At 42.0% G+C, this 27791-nt stretch overlaps 1 protein-coding gene across 5 annotated transcripts in view; it reads right to left on the bottom strand.

Annotated features, from left to right (window-relative positions):
- LOC137885390 (microtubule-associated tumor suppressor 1 homolog) overlaps nt 1-27791 on the bottom strand; it is a 63676-nt gene that overhangs the window by 26904 nt on the left and 8981 nt on the right. For 2 of the 5 annotated variants that reach the window (XM_068727634.1, XM_068727636.1), the window contains exons 2-7: nt 22094-23643; nt 21607-22011; nt 18433-18658; nt 13694-13891; nt 11478-11729; nt 9063-9227 (exon numbers count right to left, since the gene is read on the bottom strand). In XM_068727634.1, the coding sequence (XP_068583735.1) occupies nt 9063-9227; nt 11478-11729; nt 13694-13891; nt 18433-18658; nt 21607-22011; nt 22094-23233 (2386 nt within the window). In that variant the 5' untranslated portion in view covers nt 23234-23643. The remainder of the gene's footprint in view (nt 1-9062; nt 9228-11477; nt 11730-13693; nt 13892-18432; nt 18659-21606; nt 22012-22093; nt 23644-27791) is intronic. The other 3 variants (XM_068727635.1, XM_068727637.1, XM_068727638.1) reach the window with 2 other exon arrangements.

Here is a 27791-nt window from a genome sequence, read left to right as displayed (position 1 = left end):
GAACTCTTTCACAGCTGTTCTTGTTCTAAGCCATTTCATATGCACATCCAACATATGGATATATTATATTCTGTATCCTCGCTAAACAGAATTCTGATCATCCAAGAAGGGTCAGTGGATCCTGTTTTTGACTTTAGCCTCCTAAATTTAGCAGCTTTATTGATGTCTCCAAATGTTTAGCTCTAGTTCACTGTGATCAGTTTAGATTAAAGAGCTAATGCAGCAGCCTAAGCAATGCTTAGCATTGAGCAAGAAACAAATAGAAAGCCCTCTTTTGATGGTTAAATAAGTAAAAGCCAGATGCGGCTATTTCTGGTTTGTGTATGTGTGTGATTCACATCCTCTGTGCCTCTCTATGCATGAGTACAATGGCTAAAAGGAGCCCGCAGCCACGGCTCTTTATCACGTCACTGCTCAAGCTCTCGTGCAGAAAGCATCCACACAAACACATGCACAGACTCGTGTACACACACTTGTGTTAAGACAAGTGATGTCACTATTGTAACCTTATAAATCCATGACGGCTGTGGTAGCCCCCACAGTGGTGGAGAGATGGAGGCAACAATGGCTGCCAACACCATGCAGGAAAACAGGAGGAGGAGGTGGTGTGAGAGGGTGAATTGGCCTTTGAGGCTGATCTGGGCTTGCCATTCTCTTGACTAAAGAGGAAAAATAAAATAGGCAAGTAAGCTGATCCTTCAACATTATTCAAAGGCAACCTCATCCAACAGACAAAGTCAAAGAGAAGGAGAACAAATTGAAAAGAGGGATGAAGTAATATGAAAAAGGGTAGACAATTATATATATATATATATATATATATATATATATATATATATATATACTACATATATATATATATATATATATATATATATATATATATATACTACATATATATATACTACATTAGGTTAAAGACATCATTTCAAAATCATTGATGCTTTGAGCTTATGAAGACTATGCTATTAGGGATGTATGATTAGTCTTGAACACAATTAGCTCATTTGCTAGGGTGTGGTAGCATCCCACTTATACCAAGCCATCAACAGTAGATGAAGAATTGATGACGAATTAGGATTTCTCTGAGAGCACATCGTTGAGAATAAGCTGAAGGGAAGACAGATGGATGGATGAGCAGATTGATGTAAAACTGTACAAAATCATAACTTTCTCTGAGAATTCTGACAGCAGTTATCGAGGATGGGATGGTTTGAAGGTTTGTGTGGCACTACAGTGATTAATCTGTTGGCCTGACACATGTGTTGATTGAAATGGATGTGTTGAAAGGATGGAACAATTGATGGCTGGATGATGGGAGGGCAAGGAGGACAGTGAAATATCCAGACCTGCGTGGAAGACCACAGTGTTCTTCCTGCATCCCGACAGCAGCTGAAGGTTTCGGAAAAGTCCTTTGGCTGTCAGCTTCACATGGAAGTTGGAAAGCGAAAGTCTGGGAGACCATAACATTGTCTTCTTTTGTCTTCAAACACTCTTCAAGATTTGATTTAGACTGATGTTTCCAGTCTGAGTTGTCTTTTGTGTAGAAACTTTGACTTTTAGCAGTTTCTCTGCTCCTCCACACTGGGTTGAAGGAAATATTGAAGCAGTTTTGTTGTTCTAGTTGTCAAAATTCCCAAAGCATTTTTCTACAACAATAATTTGAAAATGCACCATAGTTGCTCCACCTGACGTCTAAACACTCTGGACGAAATTTTTTTTTCCTCTTTTTGTCTTTAAATCAAGCAGTAAGTGAAAATAATTTCACATGAAGAATAAAGAAAAGATTTAGAGATTTGTGCTGCTGAAAATTGTGCCTTGCATCTCCATAACAGCCACAAGGAGATCAGGAAAAATTTGAATTTAAAAGGGAAAATTTTGCCTTGGAATAGAGGGAAATAGAAGCATTAAAAGAACGAAGAGGAAAAAAAAGAGAGTCCATTAAGGCGCTCACTGTGCCCATCAGCCATTCAAAACCAAGGAATTGCCACTGAAAAACAATAAAATAAAAGCCAAAGGACAAATGGTATCTGTAGACCAGCCGATAGAAAAAGAAAATGGCGGCAAAAATAGCTTTGTGCTTCACCGTCGTCCAGGTGGTAGTGAATCACCCGGAGATAAAAAATGGTGAGAACGAGAAAGGCAGTACTCACATGTGTGTGTGTGTGTGTGTGTGTGTGTGTGTGTGTGTGTGTGTGTGTGAGAGAGAGGAGAGAAAATCTTCATTGCGGTGATGATTAGTAGTCCATCTCTGCTGTTACGTGCAAAACACACAGCGATCCGTCCCACTGAGGTATGAGTGCCCTCCCTTACAAACACATGCTGGGTGGTTGGACAAAGACAAGCATCTCTCCACTCCTATTTTACTGCCGTTTCAAAAGCTCAGTGAAGCCAGTACATACACGCACACACACACAGAGGGATGTTGCAGGGGAGGAGGGGGAGTGAGTGGTATTTGAATAATCTGTCTCAGCTGCTCCGCTGGCTCGCTTCCTCCGTCCCTCCTCCCTACCTCCTACCTCACTCGCTCATTCACTCTCCCTCGCTCCCTCACTGCCACACTCACTCACCCACTCAATTATTTTATCAGGTCTCTCATCCTCTCTCTGCGTCTATTTGAATGAGAGAAGTGTCAGAGATTAATCATGTCAAGGTTAGATGTGATGATGTGAGCCTCTCTCATTCTCACACACACACACACACACACACACACACACACACACACACACACACACACACACACACACACACACACACACACACACACACACATCTGTTTCTCTTCATCACTCAGTGGCAGGTGCCAGCCACTGAGTGTTATTACAGCATAACACTTGAGCTTCCTCTGCTTCCTCCTACAACGCATACATTATCTTAGACTGTATTCCCAAGATACAAGTACTGCATGCATTTAACTATCAAAAGGCATTAGTAATTATCACCTACACTGTAAAAAAAGTTTAATTTTACATGAAATGTTCTGGATTTAAAAAAAAAAAATATTTTCCCCTTTTCCCCACTGTCACAGGGTACATCCCAAGTCTCTTATTTGTCATTTCCTCGCTCCTTGCTCCTCGATACTCGCTTGAACCGGAAGTTGTTCTGCTCCACCATATTGACGGCCATCCCAAAGCTCTTATTTAGCTTGGAGGAGCGAAGATCAAGGAGAGAGAAGGGATCTCTGAGGAGCCATGAGTGAGGACGCACAAGAACAGCCTTCCAGGCAGTGTTTTAACAGCGGACACGCCCCCTCTTTGTTCATCAGTTATGTGATTGGACGCTGCAGCCGATCGGACTGATACGATTTTTTTCAACATGTATACAGTGAAGACGGATCGCAGATTAAACTCAAACTTTATATTTGAATAGTTTTCTGATTCACCATCTGGTTTAAATATATGTTTGTTGTAGACTGAACAACAAAAGGACCACAAACAACTTTCTTCATTTGTTTGAAAGATTTGTCTTTTCATGATCTGATATTTCCCTCAATAACTTGTATTATGAATACAATTAAAGTCAGAGAGAGCTGGAGAGATAAAACACGTTTTACATAATTTATCATCATTTCATTCAGTCACGTGAGGCTGATCATTCCTGAGTGTCTGGTTTGATGAGTTATCATTTAAGAGAAACCATAATCATATTCTGGGTTATTTAATAATCACATCACAATCACAATTTCAAAACGTACAGACGTCAATCGCATTCTGAGTTTATAAACAGGACACAGTTTGTTAAAGAGGTAACAGGCTACAGAGCGAAAACACCTCTACAGTGATGATTACTGTGTCTTTATTAGTTATTAGTATTATTAGTTACTATTATTAAGTACAGTGATCATGTGTACAGACACAAACTTCTCAAAAGTCTCTCCAGCTGTGAAAGCCCACTGACAGCTGACCCAGCTGTGATCTGCCATCATCAGAAACAGACGTTGCTTCACATGACGCGACTGAGGAAACGTCTCATGTGTCTTAAAACATATTTCCTCATTTCTTCTCTCCTTGCATGGTTTCCTCCATGGGTACATCCCAAGTGTCTTAAAGTACATCCCAAGTCTCTTAATTGCATCCCTGTTTCCCTCACTTGGCTCCTTTCCTTGAATCTTAGTCCCTCCCACCAGGGATGCATGGAGGAAACCACAAGAGGAGAGAGGAATGAGGAAATATGTTTTAGGAGACATGAGACGTCCTTTCCTCAGTTGCGTCACGTGAAGCGACGTCTGTTTCTGATGACGGCGGCCACTGATCACAGCTGCATCAGCTGTCAATCGGCTTTAACAGCTGGAGAGACTTTTGAGAAGTTTGTGTCTGTTCACATGATCACTGTACTTAATAGTAACTAATAATACTAAAAACTAATAAAGACACACAGTAATCACTGTTTTCTCTGTCACCTCTTTAACAAACTGTCCTATTTATGAGCGCAGGATCGATTTCTACGGCAGAATGCGTTTGTCATATTTATGACTTATTTCCATCTGTACGTTTTGAAATTGTGATTGTGACATGATTATTAAATAACCCAGAATATGATTATGGTTTCTCTTAAATGATACAACTCATGAATGATCAGCCTCATGTGACTGAATGAAATGATGATCCATTATGTAAAACGTGTTTCATCTCTCCAGCTATATATATATATATATATATATATATATATATATATGAAAAAACAAATCTTTCTAACAAATGAAGAACATTGTTTGTGGTCCTTTTGTTGTACAGTCTACAATGAACATATATTTAAACCAGATGGTGAATCAGAAAACGTATCAAATATAAAGCTTGAGTTTAATCTGCGATCCGTCTTCGCCGTTTACATGTTGAAAAAAATCGTATCAGTCTGATCGGCTGCAGCGTCCAATCACATAACTGATGAACAAAGAGGGGGCGTATGAAGGCAAATCACTGTCAAAATCTGAGAGCGCAAATGAGATCCACGCGCGCACAAATCAAACAGCCGCGCGCATATTTTACTTTGACGAGCGCTTTTACATCACTTTTAAGATCAAAGAGCTTCTTTGAGCTGTTTGTCACAAGAGGTTTGACTATCAAACACACATTGTCTGTAATAGAATGATGAGAGAATTTAAATCAATCTAAGCAACTTGACTCGATTTACAAGAGACACATAGTTTTAATTATTGTATTTCAAAACGCTATTAACATAGTTTGTATTTCATCAGCCTCTACAGTCTGAAAAGTTGACAAAACCTGTCAGACAAATGTAGAACATTCTGAGTAGTGGAGTAGGGTTTAGTGGCGGATTGAAAACCACTTCTAACAGACCTAGCGTCTGTGTCACAGTAATATCCGGTCTATCCAAAGACGAGGATTGTAACCAATTAGATGTAGAGATACAACGGAGACTGGGTCCGCCCACTTACTGTCAAAAAGAAAAAATGCGAGCGAGCGAGCAGAGTAAAGTTTCGCGAGGGCGCGAGAGGGAATTTCGCGAGCGGAGTGATGTAAAAGTGCTCGTCAATGTAAAGATTTTGACTGATTTGCCTTTATAGGGGGCGTGTCTGCCGTTAAAACACATCATGGAAGCCTGTTCTCGTGGGTCCTCGCTCATGGCTCGTTTGAGTTTGAGTTTAATCTGCGATCCGTCTTCACTGTATACATGTTGAAAAAAAATCGTATCAGTCCGATCGGCTGCAGCGTCCAATCACATAACTGATGAACAAAGAGGGGGCGTGTCCGCTGTTAAAACACTGCCTGGAAGGCTGTTCTTGTGCGTCCTCACTCATGGCTCCTCAGAGATCCCTCCTCTCTCCTCGATCCTCGCTCCTCCGAGCTAAATAAGAGCTTTGGGACGGCCGTCAATATGGCGGCGTAGAACAACTTCCGGTTCAAGCGAGGATCGAGGAGCAAGGAAATGACAATTAAAGAGACTTGAGATGTACCCATAGAAACACAAAAGGCTCTCTAGAGCCAGTGTTTGATTTGTTATTGGCTTCTGTAGAAACCTGGCAGTTCAACATGGTGGACTCCATGGAAGGGGACCTGTTCCCTATGTAGCTATGAAGGACTCATTTTCAGTTTCAGGTGATTATACACTAATCAAACATAGTTATGAATATTATATTTAATTTGTTAATAGATCTCTTTAAATCCTACACACAGGACGTTTCAAAGGAAAACATTGTAACATTACTGTGCTGTATTAATAGTTTTACTAACAGTTGATAGTTCTACTTTAGAAAGAAAGTTTTGAGTACAGTTAAGAAAAGCTGTTAATATTTTGTTTTCGTGCAAGAAAGCAAGTGTTAGTAAGACTTCCAATATGTGGTCAGTTTCTCCAAATAACGCCTGTATGGAGTCTGTTTTCAGAGATGTAACAGCTGCTACAGTGAGCCTTAAATACTTGATAACATCATACTCACTATTTCTAACACAATCGAAAAACTCAAATGTACAGGCGGCTGTGTCCTGCTTGTTGCTGCCTGTTATTTTGCCAGTCATATACATAACTTGTGATGATACTGCTCCCCAACATAAAATTAATGTATAAATATTTGTATATATTTATATTATTTGTTGTCCTTAGCTGTTATTTTCTATTTCTATAGTACATTGAGAGAGATGCAAATACCCTGTATGTGCACGCATACTTCAACAATAAAGCTGTTTCTGATTCTTGAATGGAGCACAGGAAGGCTGTGTCTGTTTGTGGCCCTGTTTTAAAAAGGCACTGACAGGCCCCCACCCTTTGTTTACTGACTCAGGAAGGTCGTCCGCGACTGCTCAGGCACAAGATGGTGGGTCATGAATTTGCCGTATTAGGAAAGAAAATTGCTTACAGGAGAGACTTTCTCACACGCAGCGAGCCACAGCTTATGCTTTTTCTTCAGTTTATATTATTATATAATCACAACTGCCTTTGGCCACATGGTGCTCTCTTAAGAAACAAGGTGGTCACTCAGACAAACAAGCAAAAAAGAGAAAGTTAGTCATTCATAGCTGGACCTGGCAAATGGAAGCAGGAGGTAACTGAACATGAACCACAAATCATGTGTTTACATTGACTCAACTGCTGGATATGAAATATTTGTCTTTACTGCAGTGATTGGTGATGCAGTGGTTAAGATGCATTTTTACACGAAAACCTTTCCTGGCAAAACTTTAATTTGCAAGTTACTCCTTGCAATACAAGTAAGAAAAAAACACGGCCTTCAAAAATTACAACCCATGACACATTGTCCCCTTAGAGCACAACACAGCTCATGGACAATAAAGCCCTGTGTGTGTAAGTAAGTAAGTCAGTCAAATGTATTTATATAGCGCTTTTCACATACAAAAAGTGCTCAACAGGAGCGGTATTTGAAAGAAGAAAACATAAATAACAATGTGAATGGTCACATTGTGTTTTTAAAACATGAAACATTTTTAAGAAGGCACAATAAACAGTAAAATACACAATAAAAACATAGATTGAAAGCAGACCTGGAGCATGAATTTTACCCAAACGCCAGTCTAAACAGGTGTGTCTTGAGCCGATTGAGCTGCACTTTACGAACTAGACAGCTTCAGTAAATACGACCAGGGCTTTTAATGCTCCACGTTAAGACACCATCTGTGAGTGCACCTGTATCTGCTTGTATTACTATGTGAAGAACCTGTTTGATTCCAAAATCATTTCTAAAGCTGCTTCAAAATGGCTTTTTGGTGTGACATGATGTCAAAAGTGTGAGACTTGGTAATTTCCTATTACCAATTACTTGTTTCAACTAGTAAACAAATGAGTGTTTACTGCTTAAAACTGAGTGCTTCCACAAACTAAACTGCACTCAAAGAATACATTTAAATATTGCTATGATGCAAATATAGTTCCACTCTCAATTCAAAGAACATAATTTGAGTGTGTGTGCAAATACAAGCAGTGTTTCCCCTACCATTATATTAGCCCCCACCACTCTTGAAGGTCAAGTTCATTTTGTTTAATTTTATTTTCTACATAGTGCCAGATCACAACAGAAGTAATTTGAGGTTACCTATCCTATAGAACAGGTCTATACCTTGTTCTTTTATTAAACAAACTAAATAGCCTTATGTTATTTATGTTATTTATCTTATTTACACGACAGCATGTAATTTCTGTCTCTACATGGTCGCTCGTCTACAATTCTCCTCTGCTCTCTATATCGCGCACGGCGGAGTTCCGCCCCGATGCGCACACACACACACAGACACTCTCTCCTGCGAGTAGCAGCCAGAGTAGCTCTCCTTCTCCGGGTCTAAGTACAGAAAAGAGCCAAAGTGCTGCATGCCCTGCCCCCCCCCCCCCCCCCCACAAGCAGCAAAAGTCCAGACACTACCAGATGACAGGTTTTGACCCAGCTTGGCTGTCAGAGGGGAAATACTCCCCCTGGCTGTACAAGACTGATCTTGGTGAGTAATTAAGTAAGTTAATACATACATTACATATATACATTCATAAGTAAATATCAAAAGGCTTTGGAAATGTTCTTCCAGAAGCCCAGAAAAATACACTGAAGTGACAAAAGCTGCACACTTACTTTACTGCCATGAAAAAGGAATGTTCCGATGTTTAGTTCAATGTTCAGTTCAAATAATTGTTCAGTTGTTATATTGACTGCTGTCATTAAAAGACACACATGAACACCATGATTCCTTTAAGTGTTTGTGTCGGTGTCCACAACCACGTCGTTCAGTCTGAGAATTGTTTGTGTTTTCATCTTACAACTTTAACCCTTTCACAGTTTGTTCAGTTCATGAAAGTTAATTCTAACATTTTGGTCACCTAAAAATGTCTTGTTCAGAGTTTATTTTTACTTAGCTCTACCCTCTCTGGTCACTTCTGGTTGCATAAAAAATAAAGGTGGCGACGGACAAAATGCCGAACTCTTGTCTTCAAAACGGGAATCCACAAACCAATGGGTGACATCACGGTGACAACTTACACTTCTTATATACAGTTTGTTGCCAATACACAAAAATAGTACTCAAGCACACACACACACACACACACACACACACACACACACACACACACACATACACATACAGAGACAGCCTCTCAGATACCCGTACCTGTGCTGTTTAGTCGACTGAATCTTGCTGAGCTGCTTCTTTGCAAGGGATACTGGGCCGCCTGCTTTGTCAGGCCCTGATTGGCAGCAGGAGCTATCTTTTCTGCTATTTGATGGGCAGCTGCTGTCTTTGCTGTGTTATTGGTGACTGTTGGGCCCTTCAGACCTGTGAAGAGGACACAGAAGAAGTTAAAGCCCATTACAGAACTTCTCTAAAGGGTTTTGTGTCACTCGTTGGCCAGATGTTGAAGCTCAAACTTTCGTGTTGCAGTTAAGATAGCTGCAATTGTAAAAGCAATTGACCCTGATCTATGTTTCCACTCTGTCCTGAGAGGTGCTGGGTCACAGAGTTGAACAACTAAGACAGAAGATTTGAATTCAGAGAAGCCAGATTATGACCAGGAAGTTGTTTTTTTGACTATCTTCTACCATCCTTCTCTTGTTCATTAGTCTTCATTCGGTTCTCAATTTCTAACAGCTAGTTTTTCAGCTGGAGTCACTATTTCTCTCCCTGGAGTAGGATCCCTTGTATTACCCCGTCTCTGACTCATAGGGGATACGCCATAGAAACAGCCGTCTGTTTCTTTCCTCCAATGTAAAGATGAAGTACCCAAGTCTCGTGTTATAAAGCCAACATGCTAACCAGTAGGTGAGTCTGGGGTACCCTTTACATTGGTACAAACACGTAGTTGTTTTTTTGTCTAGACACACTAGGTTTATTGGTCGGTGCCCCCTCTGTATTTGTTTTGGTGGAATAATGTTTAGAGAAGCAGGAAAAGCCGTTTTGTTTCAGAGGTAGTTTAGTCAGACCTAGTTTTGTTATATTGATTTTGATTTGTTTGGCACGACCAAACCATCCTCTCCCACTCTGTTTTAAGAAGTAAAATAAATATTGTATATGGTTAATTCCACGTTGGACTATTTATTTGTTCTTTGGGTTGGTGTGTGTTCATCCCTACACATCCCCTGGACAAGTAGAAAAGGGGGCGTAACTGTGTGTGTATATATATATATATATATATATATATATACACACGCATTATATATATGCATTATATATATATTATATATATACAGATTATATATATATATATATGTTTTATACACATGTTCCTGGACTTTCCTAGGAGAAAGCACCAAAAATTAGGAGTAACTTTTTCGTAAGACATCTTATGAACCATTGTATGAGGCTTACATAAGGCATATAAGAAAAAACAATTGTTTAACAGTGAAAAATCCATTCTCCACAGATAACATTCATTTTTTTCTGTAAAACGTCACTGTATTCATTAAAATACACTAAAAGATGTTGAAAAGGTTTTTGATACACTTATTTTTTAACACCTAAACTGCCACTATAAGAAATGTATTATTTTGCCTGAGTTGTTTATTCTTGAAGGGGACAGCCTTATAAATTAAGTGTCACAATGTCATCCTGCCCTGCTGGTAGAAAGTTAATTCTAGTGACAGGTTCATGTGGAAACCAAGAACAGCATTTTGATTAATGTTCCCTTTTTTCACACTCCATTGACACTTTCACTTCCAGTTTGTATCCCAAACCATTAAAAAAGTACTATGACACAATCACTGCTCAGGAGTGTGCTACTACAATTGACCCTTCGCTAAGCCCCACACCCCGCTGCTACTCTATCAAGCTTTCAGAGCCACCATGGAGCCCATACAGTCACTAACCAAATTCCCTGAAGAAATATTAGCCAATTTCTAGAAAAACAAAAAAGTGATTTCAAAAAGAAACTGCTCAGCAGTGAAAACAGGTTAAAAAAATGTATTACTTTCTCTCTTTTACATTGTACCCAGGCCATATATATTTCATCAAAGAGCAGAACTGTTGGTTGTGGTGAGCACATGTACTCTTTGCATGTATTGTGTGCATTCAAACTACGCAGCATCCTGACTAGTTTAATCCAACACATTATTGCAGTGATGGTTGAACAAAAGAGGAGCATCGTTTCGAACTATTTCACATTTGGCCTATTGATTATGCATTCATCTCACAAATCATGCCACGCTACTCTCCCCTACATGACAGTACATAAGCAGCTTTTAATATTCTAAGTATTGATATTGCAGATTCTAGCCCTGTATTACTTGGTATTGAATTGTAATCAATTTTGCGGAATTGCCAACCCCTACGTCATCAAACATGTATATCATTTAAATCTTATTGAAAACAGTAAGTAAATGGGTAAATGTGTTTGATTTCGGTCACTCAATCACAAACACACACACATGTACACTCAAGATTTACTGCTACCACCCTAACCTTAACTTTACCGAACCTTACCTGACCCTAACCTTAAACCCAGTTTTCACCTTAAACCGAGTCCCCACAATGTGACAGTGTAAATTGATTTATGTCCCCACAAGATGGTGAATCACGCTCACACCCACTCACCTGTAGCAATGGTCCTGGCCTGCAGTGACAGAGCTCTGCTCCTCAATGCAGGGGGATTTGGAGCAGCAGTGATGCCATTTGTAATGGCATTTGTAATGGCGTCACTGGGAGTGTTGGTGCTGCTGGTAGCTGCAGTGCTGGAGATGAGGGGCTTTTCCGTGCACTGGCTGCCCACAGGAAGTGTGCTTTTGCTGGGCTGCTCATCTGACTTGGTTCTTGTTGGTGCTGGAGCTCCTAGAGATGATGGAGAAGCTGGAGGAAATGGGATACAAAATACACTGAGCAATATTAAGCCCCCCAGGAAATTCTGTAATTATTCAGGGAGTATATTATTATTATATCATGCTAATTCTGAAGTTCTTTCACGACTGAATGAACAAACACTGTTATCTGTCTGAGGTAGTTATCACTCAATTTGTGCTAATGGAAGACAACAGAAATGAGAGCATGTGGGGTGTCAAGGCTGGAGACTCAAGATTCCCAGTATCTCATTTGTTAGAAGATATTACTACAGATGTAATAATCAGCGATTTCAGTGTAACATCAACATTCTTCATGTCAGATACGATCATATCTCTCCCAGGTGTGTGTGTGTGTGTGTGTGTGTTAGAGGATGTGTTATGTTAATCTACTGGGTTTTATGAGGTACAAAAGACAAATAAAGAACAAGGAGTGTCTAATGTTCATTATGTGTGTTTCATTCACCAAGTGGACACCTACAGCTCACTTGTACCTAATCTGATTTATCGGGAGAGATTAAGCAAATGTGGAGGTATAAGTGCAACAGAATTGCACCGAGGGAACACGTGCTTATAACTCACAAAGGCCCCCCCTCTACTGGACGCTTTGGGTATTAGTCTCCTCCAAGAACACACATTGGGCCACTGAAAATTTGCATAAGCATTGCCGGCCAATCAGGACTACCCGAGTAAGTGAAGACCCGAAGTATATAAAGCAGCACACATCGCTGCTCAACACCCTTTTTCTCGCACTGACTCCTGCTTCAAGAACCTCTTCGGTCAGCCACAAGCCTGTCTGGTTGGTCTGCAGAGCACTACCAAGATTTGATGCCAGCAGAGCAAGGCCCCCCCCCCCCCCCCCCCCCCGCACTCCACAAGACCTTGAGCGTCTCCCACCGATCTCACTCATTCTATGGTGGCTAAGTGTCAAGCAAGGGCCCACAGAGCATGTTGGAGAACCAGAGGATGGGCAGTAAAACAGACCTGTTCTCAACTCTGCATAACCGATGCATTGCCCACAAGAACTTCCAAATGTAAACCATCAAGCAGTTACTGGAATTGGTTCAGCCGATTGGGTCACCACCTTTTACAACCTCACCTTTTACAAAGGTGCATACTTTCAGGTCAAGGTGACTTAGAAAAACCCCCGAATATTCTTGCATTTCACCTTCAAGGGAATAGCCTACGAGTACACAAACTGCTGTTTGGCTACGCCCTGGCCCCCTGCACCTTCAGCAGATGTGTGGACACAATGCTTCAGCTGCTGCGCAATTGAGGGTCTTCTTTTTTCTCTGTATTAGGAGCCAGGGTGCAATAGGCACACTGCACGTCCTCTTCAGGCTTTGCTCCTAAAAAGGATGGTCTGAGGAGGGTTGAACTGTCTGTACAGGTGGAGCAGGCCATCCAGATGGCAAGAGCGAAGGATCCCCCATTGGCTGTTACAGGACAAAGTGGTCAGAATTCCAACGTTGAAGACAAAAAATAACAATGTGCATGTGGCAAGGCATGTCACAGAGCAGTAGATGAGGTCTGTGGAGTACAGTCCAGCAGCACATGCAGTCTGTCACCAGTGCAGCTGCAGAAAAAGGATATTATGCACAATATGTTTTTTTGCCAATTTTCTCATATTCCCGGCATACACGCACACACACACGCGCCACGCACACGCACACACGCACACACGCACACACACACACACACACACACACACACACACACATACACATACAGTATAATGCCTTCAGAGTTATGTTCATGGACCAGATCTGTCTGTAAGGTGTAAATAAATGAGTCATTAAACTAACTGTGTGAGGATATACAGCACTACACTAACGCTTTTCTGTGATACGACTAAATACAGAACGTAAATATTATCATGGGAACTAGGTGCATGTGTGTGGGTGCTTGAGAAAGTGAAAGTGAAGTCAGTTAAGTTGTGTTTGAGTGAGAGGGGAGAAGAGAGGCCCACCACCTCACCTTTGCTTGTGGCTCCACTGATCTCGGTGCTTTCCAGTGATGAAGTGAGGCTTGTGGGTAGTCCCTTTACAGGAAGTTTTGATGCAATGTGTGCAGCAGGTCTTCTGACAGGCCCCGGTGCCTGCTGATTGGCTGATGGTTTAGAGTTGAACGTTGCGGGACCCAGGACAGCTGCAGTGGTGCGAGGTTTTGGGATACCTGGGAGACAGAGTAATACAGAAGGCAATAAATGAGCTTTATTCATCATTACAGACACAATACAGAAATGGACTTTGGAAATAATATTTGGGCGAAAAGTCTGATGAACTTTGATACTAACTGGGAACATAATATTTTGTATGTATCACATATTATGTGTATGCAACTAAGAAAAGAAGAGACGTCAAAAGATATCAGCTGAGCAGTGAATGGAAAGCTGCTGTTCTTTTTAACGCAGACACAAGAGTTTGAAACTAAAGTACATTCTAGTAAAGTTGAACATTTACTAACACATGACATATATACAGCTGTTTCTGTGAGCTGACCAATTATAATATAAAAGAGGTAGGTATTCATCCAATGTAGGTAGACAATTAGCTTCACTACATCCATTTAGAACCAAACCCTGACCCAGAAATCCCCTCTCTCTTTGATCAGAGAACAAACAAGGATCTAAACCTGTAGATGAGTCGTAAATGCAACAGTGTAATATTAGTTTAATGTCACACGTTATGATATTCATTGCCTCATAGCTTCTGAACTATTTAAACAATAGGAGGAAGACTGAGGTAAGAAAAAAGCGTTATTATTTCACTTTTTTTTTAATTCACAAATTTAACTCATGGCATATTTAAGAATTTGTCTTCCAAATCAGAGAGCCCAGTACTGTCATTTCAATCAGGAGAGACAAGTGACTGATTAGTAGTTAACATTTTATTATGACGGAATGATGCATTAATTAGTTACACAGAAATTATTTGGCGCTTGAACTCGCCGAGGAGATTTGTGATCGAGTTGTGATTGCCCTGAGCGGCAACAATATCAATCCCCCCGAGGACTCCAGACACTGGTGGTGGTGGCTGGAGGATCGGCTGGAGTTGGCTGGAGATGGTGATGGAGTGCTGAATCGGCGAAGACGGATGGTGCTGGGGAGGAGGAGGGTCGCATGAAACAGCAGCAGACGCTGGCGGCGGGGATGCAGCACCTTTAAAAGTAGACAGCAGCATGCTGATAGGCTGACGAAGAGGGTGTGCCAGAGCGCTATTGGCTGAGGGCGACCCGGCTGACAAACAGCTGATTGAGTCTATGACACCTCTGACTGTGACAGCCGGTATAGAGTATGTGCTGCTTGTGGGAGAGCCGTATGGAGAAAGGCCTTTAAGCCTAAGCATGAGGGGATAGTCTTCCTGTCTGAACTTGCGCTAGAGCTTCATATCACTCTGGCAGTGTCTGTGTTTCTCAGGACATGCAGCCTGATTTCCAGTTAAGCAGGGAGGCCCCGAAGGTACTGCTTGTCTGCTACAACAGATGGATGGACAGGGATCTGCAGTGTGATTTGTCTGGCCTTTAAGCGATGCTTCATATTGTGGGCGGACACTAAGGTGTTTGGATTGGCCCCTTCCACAGTGATGATGTGCTTGTAGTCAGTCACAGTCTCATCCACTATTCACAGAAGACTGAGGCTGTGTCTACTGGTTTCACTGTTGAGTCCTCCTATAGCTCTCCACAATGTGCCTGTGGGGTCCTAAGTTCGTCCTCCATTCCTTATACATTTCCTTGTAGAGCATTTTACTGCCTTGGCTAATTGCTTTTCAGGCCGTTGTTGTAAAAGAGAAAACAGGCATTCTGTCTCTTGTCCACACACCTTGCCTCCCTCTGAACTACATGAACTCTTGCAATAAGAAGAAATGTATTATCATTTGACTATCAGTGATGAAACAGACAGCATCTCAACAGCCACAGCTTCGTGCCATTCAATTATTCATTAAAAAGGTCTAGAACAATTGGTTTTGTTGATCATTTTGTCCATTCAACAGAAGAACATGTGTTAAACATGTTGTGCTATACTTAGGGAATACCACTTTTTTGTTTAATGACCTGAATAAGTGTCTCCTCTACAGCATGCATCACAGACACTACACCAGACAGCTAACTTAACCCCCCCAACAACATGCAAACACTGACTTGTTGCTAAAAGACATATAGACATCACACAAGTATTCTACTGCATTTAGCAAAGCTGCTTTGATGTGTGGCTTACTTTCTGTATGACAACAACAACAACAACAAAGACAACTTAACAAAACTGTATCTCATTCTTGAAAACCTTTTTAACTACTAGTATTCAAAGATCAGTTGTTTGGGACCAACCTGATGAACTGATCCTGGAAGACAGGCACAGACTAAATACCGTCACATAGAAATAGGAAGGTCGTTGGCAATCAGAGCTCTTCTATCTAAAACATGAGACATCTTGCCTCTAGGTCTATTCTCAAAGTTGACGTATGGCTGTATTTGCCCCTGCACCTATTTGAACTAGTCCTGTTAACAAACGACTGATGACTAAATATGCAAGTTATCCCAGTTCTTTTTTGGCCCCCAGGAAGGATCTGACAGACACGTTTTCTCCTGAATGACCTCATTAACACAGACTTACTGTTGTTCTTTTGTGCATCCTGCAAGTGCTGTAAATTATTTTCATTTTATACATTTTGTACTTAATACTGTTGGTTTTGTATGTTTACGACCAACAATTTTTTCTATCATTCTGGGCCATACCCTATTATTAACTGCAATAAGCTCATTTATCCACAGACATCAGTTTCTTTAACAAACTTTCTACAAACATGAATTCTGGCTGCAGAGAGGAGAGAAAGAGACAGACACAGAATGCACAAAGAAAAAAGGCTTGTTATAAAGAGTCCTCACCGCAATTACATTACATTATCAACGCGCGCGTGAGCGCTCTCACACACACACACACACACACACACACACACACACACACACACACACATAGTCTCTATTGGTGAAGGTAGAGCAGCCGTAAAACTTGTACTGCAACTGAAGCCAGTAGGAAACATCTGGCTTCATTTGGTTTGAGTTGTGATGAGAAGCTAGCCAAAGGAAAGCATCTGGATTCTGTTACCCAGGAAATCATTGTTAAGTAAGAGCTGGCTCTCTAAAGATTTGCCTCGTGCTTACTGTTGATACACAAAAACACACATGTACACACAGTTGTCTGACTACGCCAGTCCAGACCTTTCAGTGACTACATTCCTCCTGCAATCCCTGACTTACAACATTTTTATACTACTAAACTTGACAACATTGAGTCATGTATTGTGAAAAACCCACAGAGTGTATGATAATACTCTCTTATAATAAAGAAAACTGGTGGCTTAGTGTCTGTGGTTCATAATAGTTGATGGCACCAAATGCAACAAACATATTCAGACATCTTCCTCAGGTCTAAATCCTTCTCAATAAAAGTGTCTCCTGCTCTGAAGCTCTCAGGCATATGCTATCTACAAGGATAAGGTTGTGCGTAGTATAGCATGTGTTCTGCCTCAGGTACACCAAAGCAGTAAAGAGTTGACTAACATAACCAAATCCACAGAAAAGTCAAAGTATGAATCAGCATAGCAAATAGGAAAGACGACCGTATGCTGCAGCATACATGTGGCCAGCACAGGACACATTCAACTTGTAAGTGACGTGATGTGCTTAGCAGTTTAACAGATAGTGGACCATCTATTGACAGGTGTTTTCAAGACCTGACCCTAATCCGACCACTTGATAAAATGTTGACTACTCAGTTTACTCTCATTTAGGTGCATTTATTGTATCTTATAAGCAGATACAACTGTTTACAAAAACCTATAATATCTAAGTACAGATAAAAAACACTACGAACATAAATAAATTGGCTAAACCTGTAATGGAAAAGATTTGTAATGAAGTCAGGACCAAATTCAAAATGGCCCAATGCAGATACACACACACACACACACACACACACACACACACACGCACACGCAAACACACGCAAACACACACATAGACTACAGGCTACAGTGTCAGGATGTTACTGACATGACACCAAAAGCACAAAGCGACAGACAGGAAACAAACACCAACCTGAAATCCCTTTCAGGATAAAATAAGAGAAGAGAAAGGTGAAACAAAACAACAAAAAGAGAATGACAGAGAAAAAGGTAAAAAAAAAGATATAAGCATTAAAGAGGAAAAATTATGCCTATGTGTTCTTTAACTTCCTATTTCAAAGAAATAGAGAGTTTTGCAGTTATGCAACACTGCAGCTGAAACACACTAATATGACACAACCTTAAGTCACCAGCTGCACACACACACCTACACACACACACACACACACACACACACACACACGTGGAAATAAGTGTGGAAATCACAAAACAGCATGTTCTAGGGCCTGAAAAACAGAGTGTGTGAGTGTGTGTGTGAGTGTGTGTGTGAGTGTATGTGTGCGGTATGTGGAAAGCATTTTAACTCGCAGCTCTGCAGTGTCAGCCTGCTCATTTCCTGAGTCTGTTGCAGAGACACTGACACAAGTCTATATGCCTGACAGACAACTGAGAAGCGTGTTGTCAAGCAGAGCAGACATACAATCCATATGCTACTGTGTGTTTACATTCAAGGGATTATAAAGTAAATGTGTCTTGTACTGAAATACCTCATGTTTATGTCTCTACATCCGTGCAGAAACCATAATGACTCACCCTGGCACTGACTTTGGCTCTGCCTCGTTGGAGGTCTGCCTCCAACGCTCTGTCCACCCTCTCCCAACGTGTAACCATCACTCTGGTTTTGCCTGGGTTCAGGAATCCCCTGTCCTGGAGGTCCAGTCCCTGAACCTGGAGGTGGAGCCGGTCCCAAGGGCCCCTTATCCACTCTGGTGCGTCTCCCTTGATGCCTGGAATTGGGCCCCAGCTTTGAGGAGACTTTCTGTAGAAAGAGATGACGTTTAGTGACAGCGTCCCAGCCGAGTGACCCCAGCTCCGAGCTGCGCATTGAGACCATGGTGTTAGCCATTCCCCGCTCAGAGTCAGAAATGTGGACTATAGGGAGGAGGTGAAGGAGAAGAGGGGAGGAGTGAGGGAGAGTGTGTTAATGCAGAGGGGGAGGAGGAAAAGAAAGAGCAGGAAAGAAGAGGTAGGAGGGAAAATTGCTGCAACCACAAGAAGGGTAAAAAAAAAAAAAATTGGTATTGTGTTGTACAATCCTGTCTCTGACCAGGCCTATTTTTTCTCTCTCTCTGTCTTACCCTCACCCCCAACCCTTTGTCTTCCACCCCCTCTGACTCTATAAACACCAGCACACATGGAGTGAGTTTGTGGACAGGGGCCTGGCATTTTTCGCAGACTTTTTAAAGCAAAGACTCAACATATAGCGACTGCTTTGTTATGTATTTATTACCTATTTGTGCAGTCAGGCACTTGAGAGAGTGAGGAAGAAGTTTGAGAATGTTCACAAATCCAAGTCAACTTAAGTCAAGACATTCACTAATAAAATCGCTTTTGCCTTGTCACCTCCCTACACAGAATCACAGAGCAGAGCTCAGTCAGAGGGGATGAAACACTTTAAATTGTTCTTGTAACTTACAGCCTCCTCAACTTTTCAGCTGAACCAAGAGGCTGAGCCCAAGGATTACTGTAGCATACCAATACGCACTAAATCATGTGTTGACATGTGAGCTGGCAGCTGGACTGGGCCTAACTGATGCTTTGTTTGGTAATACATGGATGGGTGGATAGTGAATGATACTGCACACGTGTAACACCATTTCTCTGAATTTCAATAAAATAAAGTTGAATCATTTAGACATCTGAACTCATGCCAGTATGAATGGGAATATCATCATATCATCAAATCATTAGGGAGGTATATGACAAATACTTATGACCATAATCATGAGCATTACAGTATAAAGGCTGATGCACAGAAAACAGCATTGACATGTGTCTTAGAAACATATTTGTTTCTATTGGTTACTGTAAATGTGTTCTAAACACACTCTGCACTGATATAACCCTTGAGGCTACCTGTGAGAGGATATGCTGGGGCAGTTTTTAAACCTGTCCCTTTAAAAAACACATACCAGAGACAGAGCACACACACTGTACACATACCACTCCCTCATTTAAAACGCACTTTAAGCACTTTTGACTTTGTCTCTCTCTGTGTAAGTAAATTATATTAAACAACAACAACACAGCTTAGGGGATCAGGCAACTTACAACTCAAAAGGCAGATTTGCATCAGTTTTTATTTAGTTGAATATATTTTTCATAATTGCATCCTACCTACCACTGAGTAAAAATGTTAATGACAATGTTAAACTCCAGTAAACTCTGCTTGAGCACATACCATGACTGTTATTTTCCATTTAGCTGCAAAGCTGGAACTACTTTTCATTGCACATAAAAATTGTTATTCCACATATAAAAAAAATAAGATTCACAAATATATTTCTGATGCACACACAAATATTATTGTTTTAAATAAATGTAAAATAAATACACATGTTTTTTTTCAACAGGGAATTATCTGTAGCCAATCAGATGGCACCTCCACTTTCAACCAATCACATGTCCCCACGAGGGTATATCTTACGTCATACTCAGCTACCCGATCTCTCTCTATAGCTTTCATGGCAGGGCTAAATGGTTGCATGGACTTTAAGTGTAGATGGGGCCAAATTTGTATCTTCCAATGTTTGAAGGTAGGTTAACTTGTTTTGCCCAAGGACACATCGACATGGAGTGGAGAAACCGGGGATCGCCAATCTTCTGATTGGAAGATGACCCACTATCTCTGAGCCACAGCTGTGCATTCTCTCTGAACAGATTCACCTTTGCCTTACCAAACCCATCACCCAAGATCGAAACTGGGTGTGTGGGACTCGGTTTCCACTTGTTGTGGGATGGACCTCAGCAAGATATTCTGCAGCGCAGTACTGTACCCCTGGGATGTACACAGCTCTGATGGTTGAGTAAGTGCCTATGTAACCACAGCAGCCGGGCTGAGCGCAAGCCGCCCTGGCAGTTGATTAACTTTTAGTACAGCTCCAGACAGTTTATGTGAAGGGATGGAGGATTCCCCATTTCCTCACAACTTGAGACTGGCACATCCCAACCCTTTCAGAGAGGGATGATCCCGTGTCTGATGTATGGGAATTCACTCGACGGGAAGAAGGGAGAGCCAGGAAGAGAGTCTGCCATGGAGAGAACTGAGCCAGCAGACTCATGCCCCGTACAGCGGTGCTCAACCGGGGTGTCCGGAAAGTCGCAGATGGAGATGTTCAGCTCATCCGTTGGCAAAGTATCCAGACAGTCTGCCCGGCTGTCGTCCCGCCAACTTCAATACAAAGCGCTGTGAAATCCCCTGCTCGATACTGCAGCTCCTCTGTAGGCAAGAGGGCACAGATCTGGCAAGCGGCCTGCAGGGTAGCTGCTAGCCCGGCATGGACAGCGCAGAGGCAGCTTTCACACCTGAGGTGAGGGGCAAGATGGGAGGAAGTAGCCAAGCCGGCAGCCGGTACACCGATGGACACCACTAGACCTTTTCATCTTCTTTACTTCTTCACTTGTTGACTGCTTGACGCTGAAGAATAACTAGGAGAAGAACTATGGTCGCTAAGCTGTTATATGTCACATGTGCAGACGTAAAGGTGAGCCCTTGCATATTATAAAGGCGCAAAAAAATCGTCAAGACTGTGCATGCTTGCGGGAATAAACCCAATAGTGACAGCTCTTAAGAGGGTGAAGCCGATACGATATAGAACCTATATCATCATGCCAGATCTGGTTTTGGATTCTTGACTGATCACACAAGTCTAAGGCAGACAAGCTTAGTTTAAACACAATTTAACATGATTAGCACATAGTACTTACCCTGCTAGGATTCATTGATTTCCCCACAACAGCCTCAGTCTTTAAAGTTTTTCCAGTACCTTCGTGAGCATCTTCACCTAAATGTTTAGTCTCCACACATCCAACTGTGTCATATTTATCAGTCACTTCTTGGACAGCCATCCTGGGAGTTTCCAGGGGTCCTTCCTTAGCTGCCTCAGTTGGTCGACTGACAGCCAAACTCTTCTTCTCTGGCTGAGCGGAGCCATTGGCTGCTGTCTGGTGGTTGGTTTTGGGGTTACTGCTCTTTCCTCTGATAGATTTCAGCACCACGGCTACTTTGACTGGACCTGCAGATGACCTTTGCTTATTACCCCCATCCCCAGTCTTTGCTTCATCCTTCCTAGGAACAGCTCTCTTTCCATTGGCTGGAGCAGATTTGTTTTGCTGAATAAAAAAGGAATTAGAAATGTTAGACAGAAGACAGCTCTACAAAAATGTATGCATGTGAGCCTTTTATAAACACTACCTGGTTGGGTGTTTTAGATGGAGACAGGTTGGGCCGTGATGCAACTTTAGCCTCAACATCTTTCAGATCTAGTTTGGAAACTCTCCTTGCCTCCAGACTGGACGCTTTGATGGCTGTGGACACAGTTGTCTTGGGAGCAGTTGAAATGGCAATAGTTGGTTTGGTTTTTGCTGCTCTGGCTGGCTGACTGGTGTTAGGGTTGGATGGTTTGGGTCCCTCAGCACATTTTTCAGTTTCCTCAAGTTGAGCAAATGCGACTTCGTTAGCATCTTGATCTGGATTGGTAGGAGAGGGGGACAAAGATAATATCTGAGTGGTTTCACAAACGTTCTCAGAGGGAGGCTCTGTCTGGTCTTCCACAGGTAGACCAAGGGGACATGCCCTCTCATCATCAACTACACTCACAACCACAGTCCCCTCTGTCGGCACAGCAGAGCCACCTGGGTTCATCAGGTTGTTGCTGGATTGACTGATTGAGCCGAGGGTTATGCTGCTTTTCCGCACACCCATGTCAGAGCTCACAGACAGAAACAAAGCCTCCTCTTCATCGTCATCAACATCAGCAGGGATTTCTGTTGCGTCGGAATCTGGAGTCGAGGAGCCATGCCTTCTCCCGTTACTGCTTTGACTACTGAGGTCATCATTGCCTCTGTTCGTCGTCAGGGACAGTGGCAGTGTCAGGTTGTCATTGCCGTTCCAAGTGTCTTGGCGGTATTCAAAGCTGTTTGCGTCAAGGTAAACAGACACTGAGTTGTCATTAGATTCTGATATCTCTGTTGCTTTTTGTATCTTTCCCACAGAGATGTCATCATTGTCATGTGGTATACTTTCCTCCTCTGGTATCCATTTTGAAATTACAACATCAGTCATTTTGTCCGTTTTGGTAATCACTGTTGTCGTCAGGGTGACCTCAAACATGTCATAGTCCAGAGGGCTGTTGGTCTGGCCCCCACTGAGGCTGCTCAGACTCCTCAGTGACTCAGGAGATGACTCTCCCAGACATGAGTAGGAAGAGGAGGTAGAAGAGGAAATTGGGAAAGCATTCCCATTGTAGTCTCCTGCACCATGAAGAGGAAGCTTCATGGTCGATCCATTTTTCCTTCTGACAGGTAAACCCTCAGTGGGCTGAGAAACACTCATCTCTGGACCAGAAGCTACAATGCTGTTACTTTCTTCTGATCTGTGATGTGCAGGTTTTTATTTGCCAATTTGCTTTCTGTTGTTCTTGATGGTTGTGCAACAACTCTGAACAGTCCTCTTTATAGCTTTAATCTTCTTTATACTCTCTATATTGACATTTGATAGAACGTCCAATCCATTCTCCGTGGGGCAGTATTGGCAGATTTCTACAGCTATGTTTAGATAGTATATTTAGTATGTTTCTGAGTTGCAATCCATCCACTTATACATTTTAAACACTGCACACAGATGCTGCAGTATTTCCAAAAGGGCTGAAAGACATTGTGTCCTTGTCAAGTGCAGAACTGTCATTTAGAGAATGTTTGAATACGAAATTCCACATTTTGTCTTTACTCTGCTGTTGAAGACGTCTGAAAAACAGCAAGAAGACAATGTCATGTTGAAATTGTTTAAAACTTGTAGTTTTGACAAAACAGCATAACAGTATCAATCCAATCAATTTACTTAATCTCAATTTGTGATAATCTGTTATACTTTACAAAGATGATTCATTTTGTTCAAATTGAACCAGCAGCTGAAAAACCTGAAACAAATAACAAATACACGCACACACACACACACACACACACACACACACACACACACACACACACACACACACACACACACACACACACACACACACACACACACACACACACACGCGCGTATACTGCCATGTTTATTTAGGACATTTAGTAGGAAACTCATATTCAAGTAAGCAGTTTTAATCTTAACGTGATATCTAGAACTCCAGTAAAGAATCAGCTGCAAATATTAAAAATCCAAATTGTTGCTAAATTTTTTATTTTTTTAAGTACATCTTATCTTTTGCATAACTGTCTCTGTGTTTGCTGATGAGACAACCCATTGTTTTCACACTGATGGTGAAGAGTTGAGAAACGCTGCCCTCTGCAGGCTAAAATGAACAAGTTATAGATATAGAAGTTCATCTTTGCATCACTGGCTGCAACAACAATACTGGTGAGACACAAACCGTACCAAAATCTTGGAGGTGTTTCTGATGAACAGCCTTGTGAAATAAGTGTAAAGACCAGTCAGAGAAAGTCAAACTCCTTAGAAATGATGCACTTGGTGTGGAACAGTGATTTAGACCGGCATTATTAATTTTAACAACCAGAAGCACCATGTTTATACGAAACCCAATTGAATGTAACACGGCTGCCTATGCATGAAAGCGTGTGCATGTATGTGGGTCAGGGACAAAGAGAAAAGAGAGGAGCAACTATATAAAGGCAATCAGATCCAGGACGGTGTTCCATCTTCGCTATCCACTGATAACAGCAGGGTCACAGGGAGTTGACTCAGTTCCATGTCGACAGATAGAGAGAAGGAAAACAGCTAAAAGCCTTCAACTGCTCAGGAAAACGTTACTTCACTGAAACAGGATATCTGAATCTTTCCCCTTTCCAAATGTTTTTTTAGAGGGGTATAATTACAAAACAAACTACTCTCCATACAAACACAGATATCATCAAAATTAGTGACATCAATTTCTTTTCATCTGAGTGAGCTATACCTTTCTGTGTATTGATCAGGATCAACAAGCACTAGAGGCAGAAACAAAATGTCAAAGTCACAATTTAAACAACAGAAAAAAAGTATTTTATTGCATTAAAGCAATGTAGAAATGTTCCCAGCCCTTGCCACAAACACTACATAAAACAAAAGTTTTGTATGAACACTCACAGCCTTACGAAATAGTCAGACTCTTTCCTGCTATACAATTAGTACAGCCGAGTCTACCTCTGAACTAATCCAAAACGTATGAGCAAGGGTGAGAGAGAGAGATGGCCAGACTCAATCATGGCCTCATCAAACATGCCTGTCACCTTGGTTTCACTGATAGGATTGGTTTACAGGATTGATTACAGGGTTTAGGCAGGCATTATAGCCATATTGGTGTCTAGCGGATAAGATAATGACACCGGTCAGAATGCAGGTATGAAAGCAGTATGAAGGCAAATCACTGTAAAAATCCGAGAGCGAAATTCCCTCTCGCGAAAGTCCCTCTCGCGAAAGTCGCTCGCGAGTCTTTTACCTGCTCGCTCGCTCGCGAGTAGATTTTCTTTTTGACAGAAAGTGGGCGGACCCAGTCGCCATTGTATCTCTGCATCTAATTGGTTACAATCCTCGTCTTTGGACTGCCCGGATATCACTCTGACACAGACACTAGGGGGAGATTTTCAGATTGCACTACAGGTTAGGAGCAAATAATGTACATCTTACTGCACGGGTACTTTTACTTTCTGCACTTAAAGTACATTTTGCTGATAATAACATACTTGACTAAGGTTTTGAATGCAGGTATTTACTCATAATGGATTGTTTCATCAGTATGGTATTAGTACGTTTACTGCAGATCTGAATACTTTTTCATCCTTACTTGTCAGTGATTTAAGTTGGGCAAACAGTTAATATACAAACTAATACGTCCCTAATCTTGGCTACAGATCCTTGAGTGGGTCCAAATTGTTGCTCATATTATATACAACCACATTATATATCTTCTCTAAACACAACAGTATGATTAAATATGATGACATCATGTTTTAATCAATTAAGATCAAAGAGTTTCTTTGAGCTGTTTGTCGCAAGAGGTTTGACTATCAAACACACATTGTTTGTAATAGAATGGTGAGTGAATTTAAATCAATCTGAGCAACTTGACTTGACATTTATAAGAGAAACACACCTCTAACAGACCTAAGGATAAGGATGTTTATTGTCATTATAAAAATATACAACGAAATTGAGTTCAGTACAGCAGCAACAAGGTAAAACAATTTATAAAAACATTAAGACAAGACATTTCTGATTTAAAATAAGACATTAAATACAATACATTAAATAAATATATACAAGATAAAACACAGGCATCAATGGCTTTAAGGTGAAAAAGGTGCTTTGGTTAAAGTGTTGTGTTATTGCCTATTTTTGTTTCTTGAGCTGGGTGGGGTGGTGGGTGGGGGTGGGGGGGTGATAGAGGAAACCGCTCTGGGGAAAAAGCTGTTCCTCAGCCTGTTAGTCTGGGTTTTGATAGTCCTGTATCTTCTTCCTGATGGCAGTGGAACAAACAGAGAGCGACCCGGGTGTGTGATGTCATTGCAGATGTTGCTGGCCTTCTTCTGGAGGCGACCAGCATACACAGTGTCCAGGTGGGGGAGGGTAACTCCCACAATCCTCTGTGCTGTTCTAACCACCCGGGCCAGGTCCCTCCGGTTCTCTGCTGTGCAGCTGGCATACCACATAGTAAAGCACTGACAGAGGATGGTTTCAATCACGCTTCTGTAGAAGTTTACCAGAAGATCAGGGGGCAGGCCAGCTTGTTTTAGCTTCCTCAGGAAGAAGAGCCTCTGCTGGGCTTTCGTCACCAGGTGTGATGTGTTCAGGGACCAAGTGAGATCTTCAGTAATGTGGAGCCCAAGGAATTTGATGCTGTCCACCCTCTCCACGTCCTCCCCACTTATGTAGAGTGGAGAGGGTGTGGTCTTCCTGGATCTCCTGAAGTCCACTATGACTTCTTTGGTCTTGGAGGTGTTCAGGACCAGGTTGTTGTCCGAGCACCACTCAGCCAGATGTTGGACCTCCTGTCTGTATTGTGTCTCGTTGTTGCTGGAGATGAGTCCCACCACAGTGGTGTCGTCGGCAAACTTCACTGTTGTGTTGGAGGAATAGGTGGGGGAGCAGTCCTGGGTGAAGAGGGTGAAGAGGGCCGGGCTGAGCACACAGCCCTGCGATGCACCAGTGTTCAGGATGGTTGTTGTCGATGTCAGGTTCCCTATCCTGACATTCTGTTTGAGAGAAAATCCAGAATCCATGAACAGAGTGATGTAGAAAGTCCAAGGTTTTTGAGTTTATGCACCAGTTTATGGGTGATGGATGATGGTGTTGAAGGCAGAGCTGAAGTCAATGAAGAGCATCCTGAAGTATGTGTTAGGGTGCTCCAGGTGAGACAGGGCCGTATGAAGTGTGATGGAGACCGCATCCTCCGTAGATCTGTTTGCTCGGTAAGCAAACTGGTGGCTGTCCAGGTCTGCTGGGAGGACGTCCTTGATGTGCAATAGTATCATCCTCTTGAAGCACTTTGTGATGACTGGGGTCAGGGCGACTGGGCAGTAGTCGTTGAGGCACGTGACTGCGGACTTTTTCGGGACAGGGACAATGGTGGTGGCTTTGAGGCAGGTGGGGACTGCAGGGACTGCAGACTTGTTGCAGGGAGTGGTTGAAGATGTTAGTGAACACCTCTGCTAGCTAGTCGGCACAGGTCTGTACGTCGGTGTTAGAGTGATATCCGGTCAATCCAAAGACAAGGATTGTAACCAATTAGATGTGACCGGATATCACAATGGCGACTGGGTCCACCCACTTATTGTCAAAAAGAAAAACTACTCGCGAGCGAGCAGGTTAAAGTTTCGCGAGCAAGCAGGGTAAAGAGAGAGAATTTGACTGCGCAAGAGGGAATTTTGCTCGCAGAGTGATATAAAAGCGCCCGTCA

The sequence above is a fragment of the Cebidichthys violaceus genome, unplaced genomic scaffold, assembly GCF_023349555.1.
Source record: "Cebidichthys violaceus isolate CVI_PGR_0920_01 unplaced genomic scaffold, fCebVio1.0.p SCAF_4, whole genome shotgun sequence".
Lineage (NCBI taxonomy): Eukaryota > Metazoa > Chordata > Actinopteri > Perciformes > Stichaeidae > Cebidichthys > Cebidichthys violaceus.
Note: the sequence above shows the minus strand (reverse complement) of the source record. Positions and strands in the feature narration are given on the sequence as shown.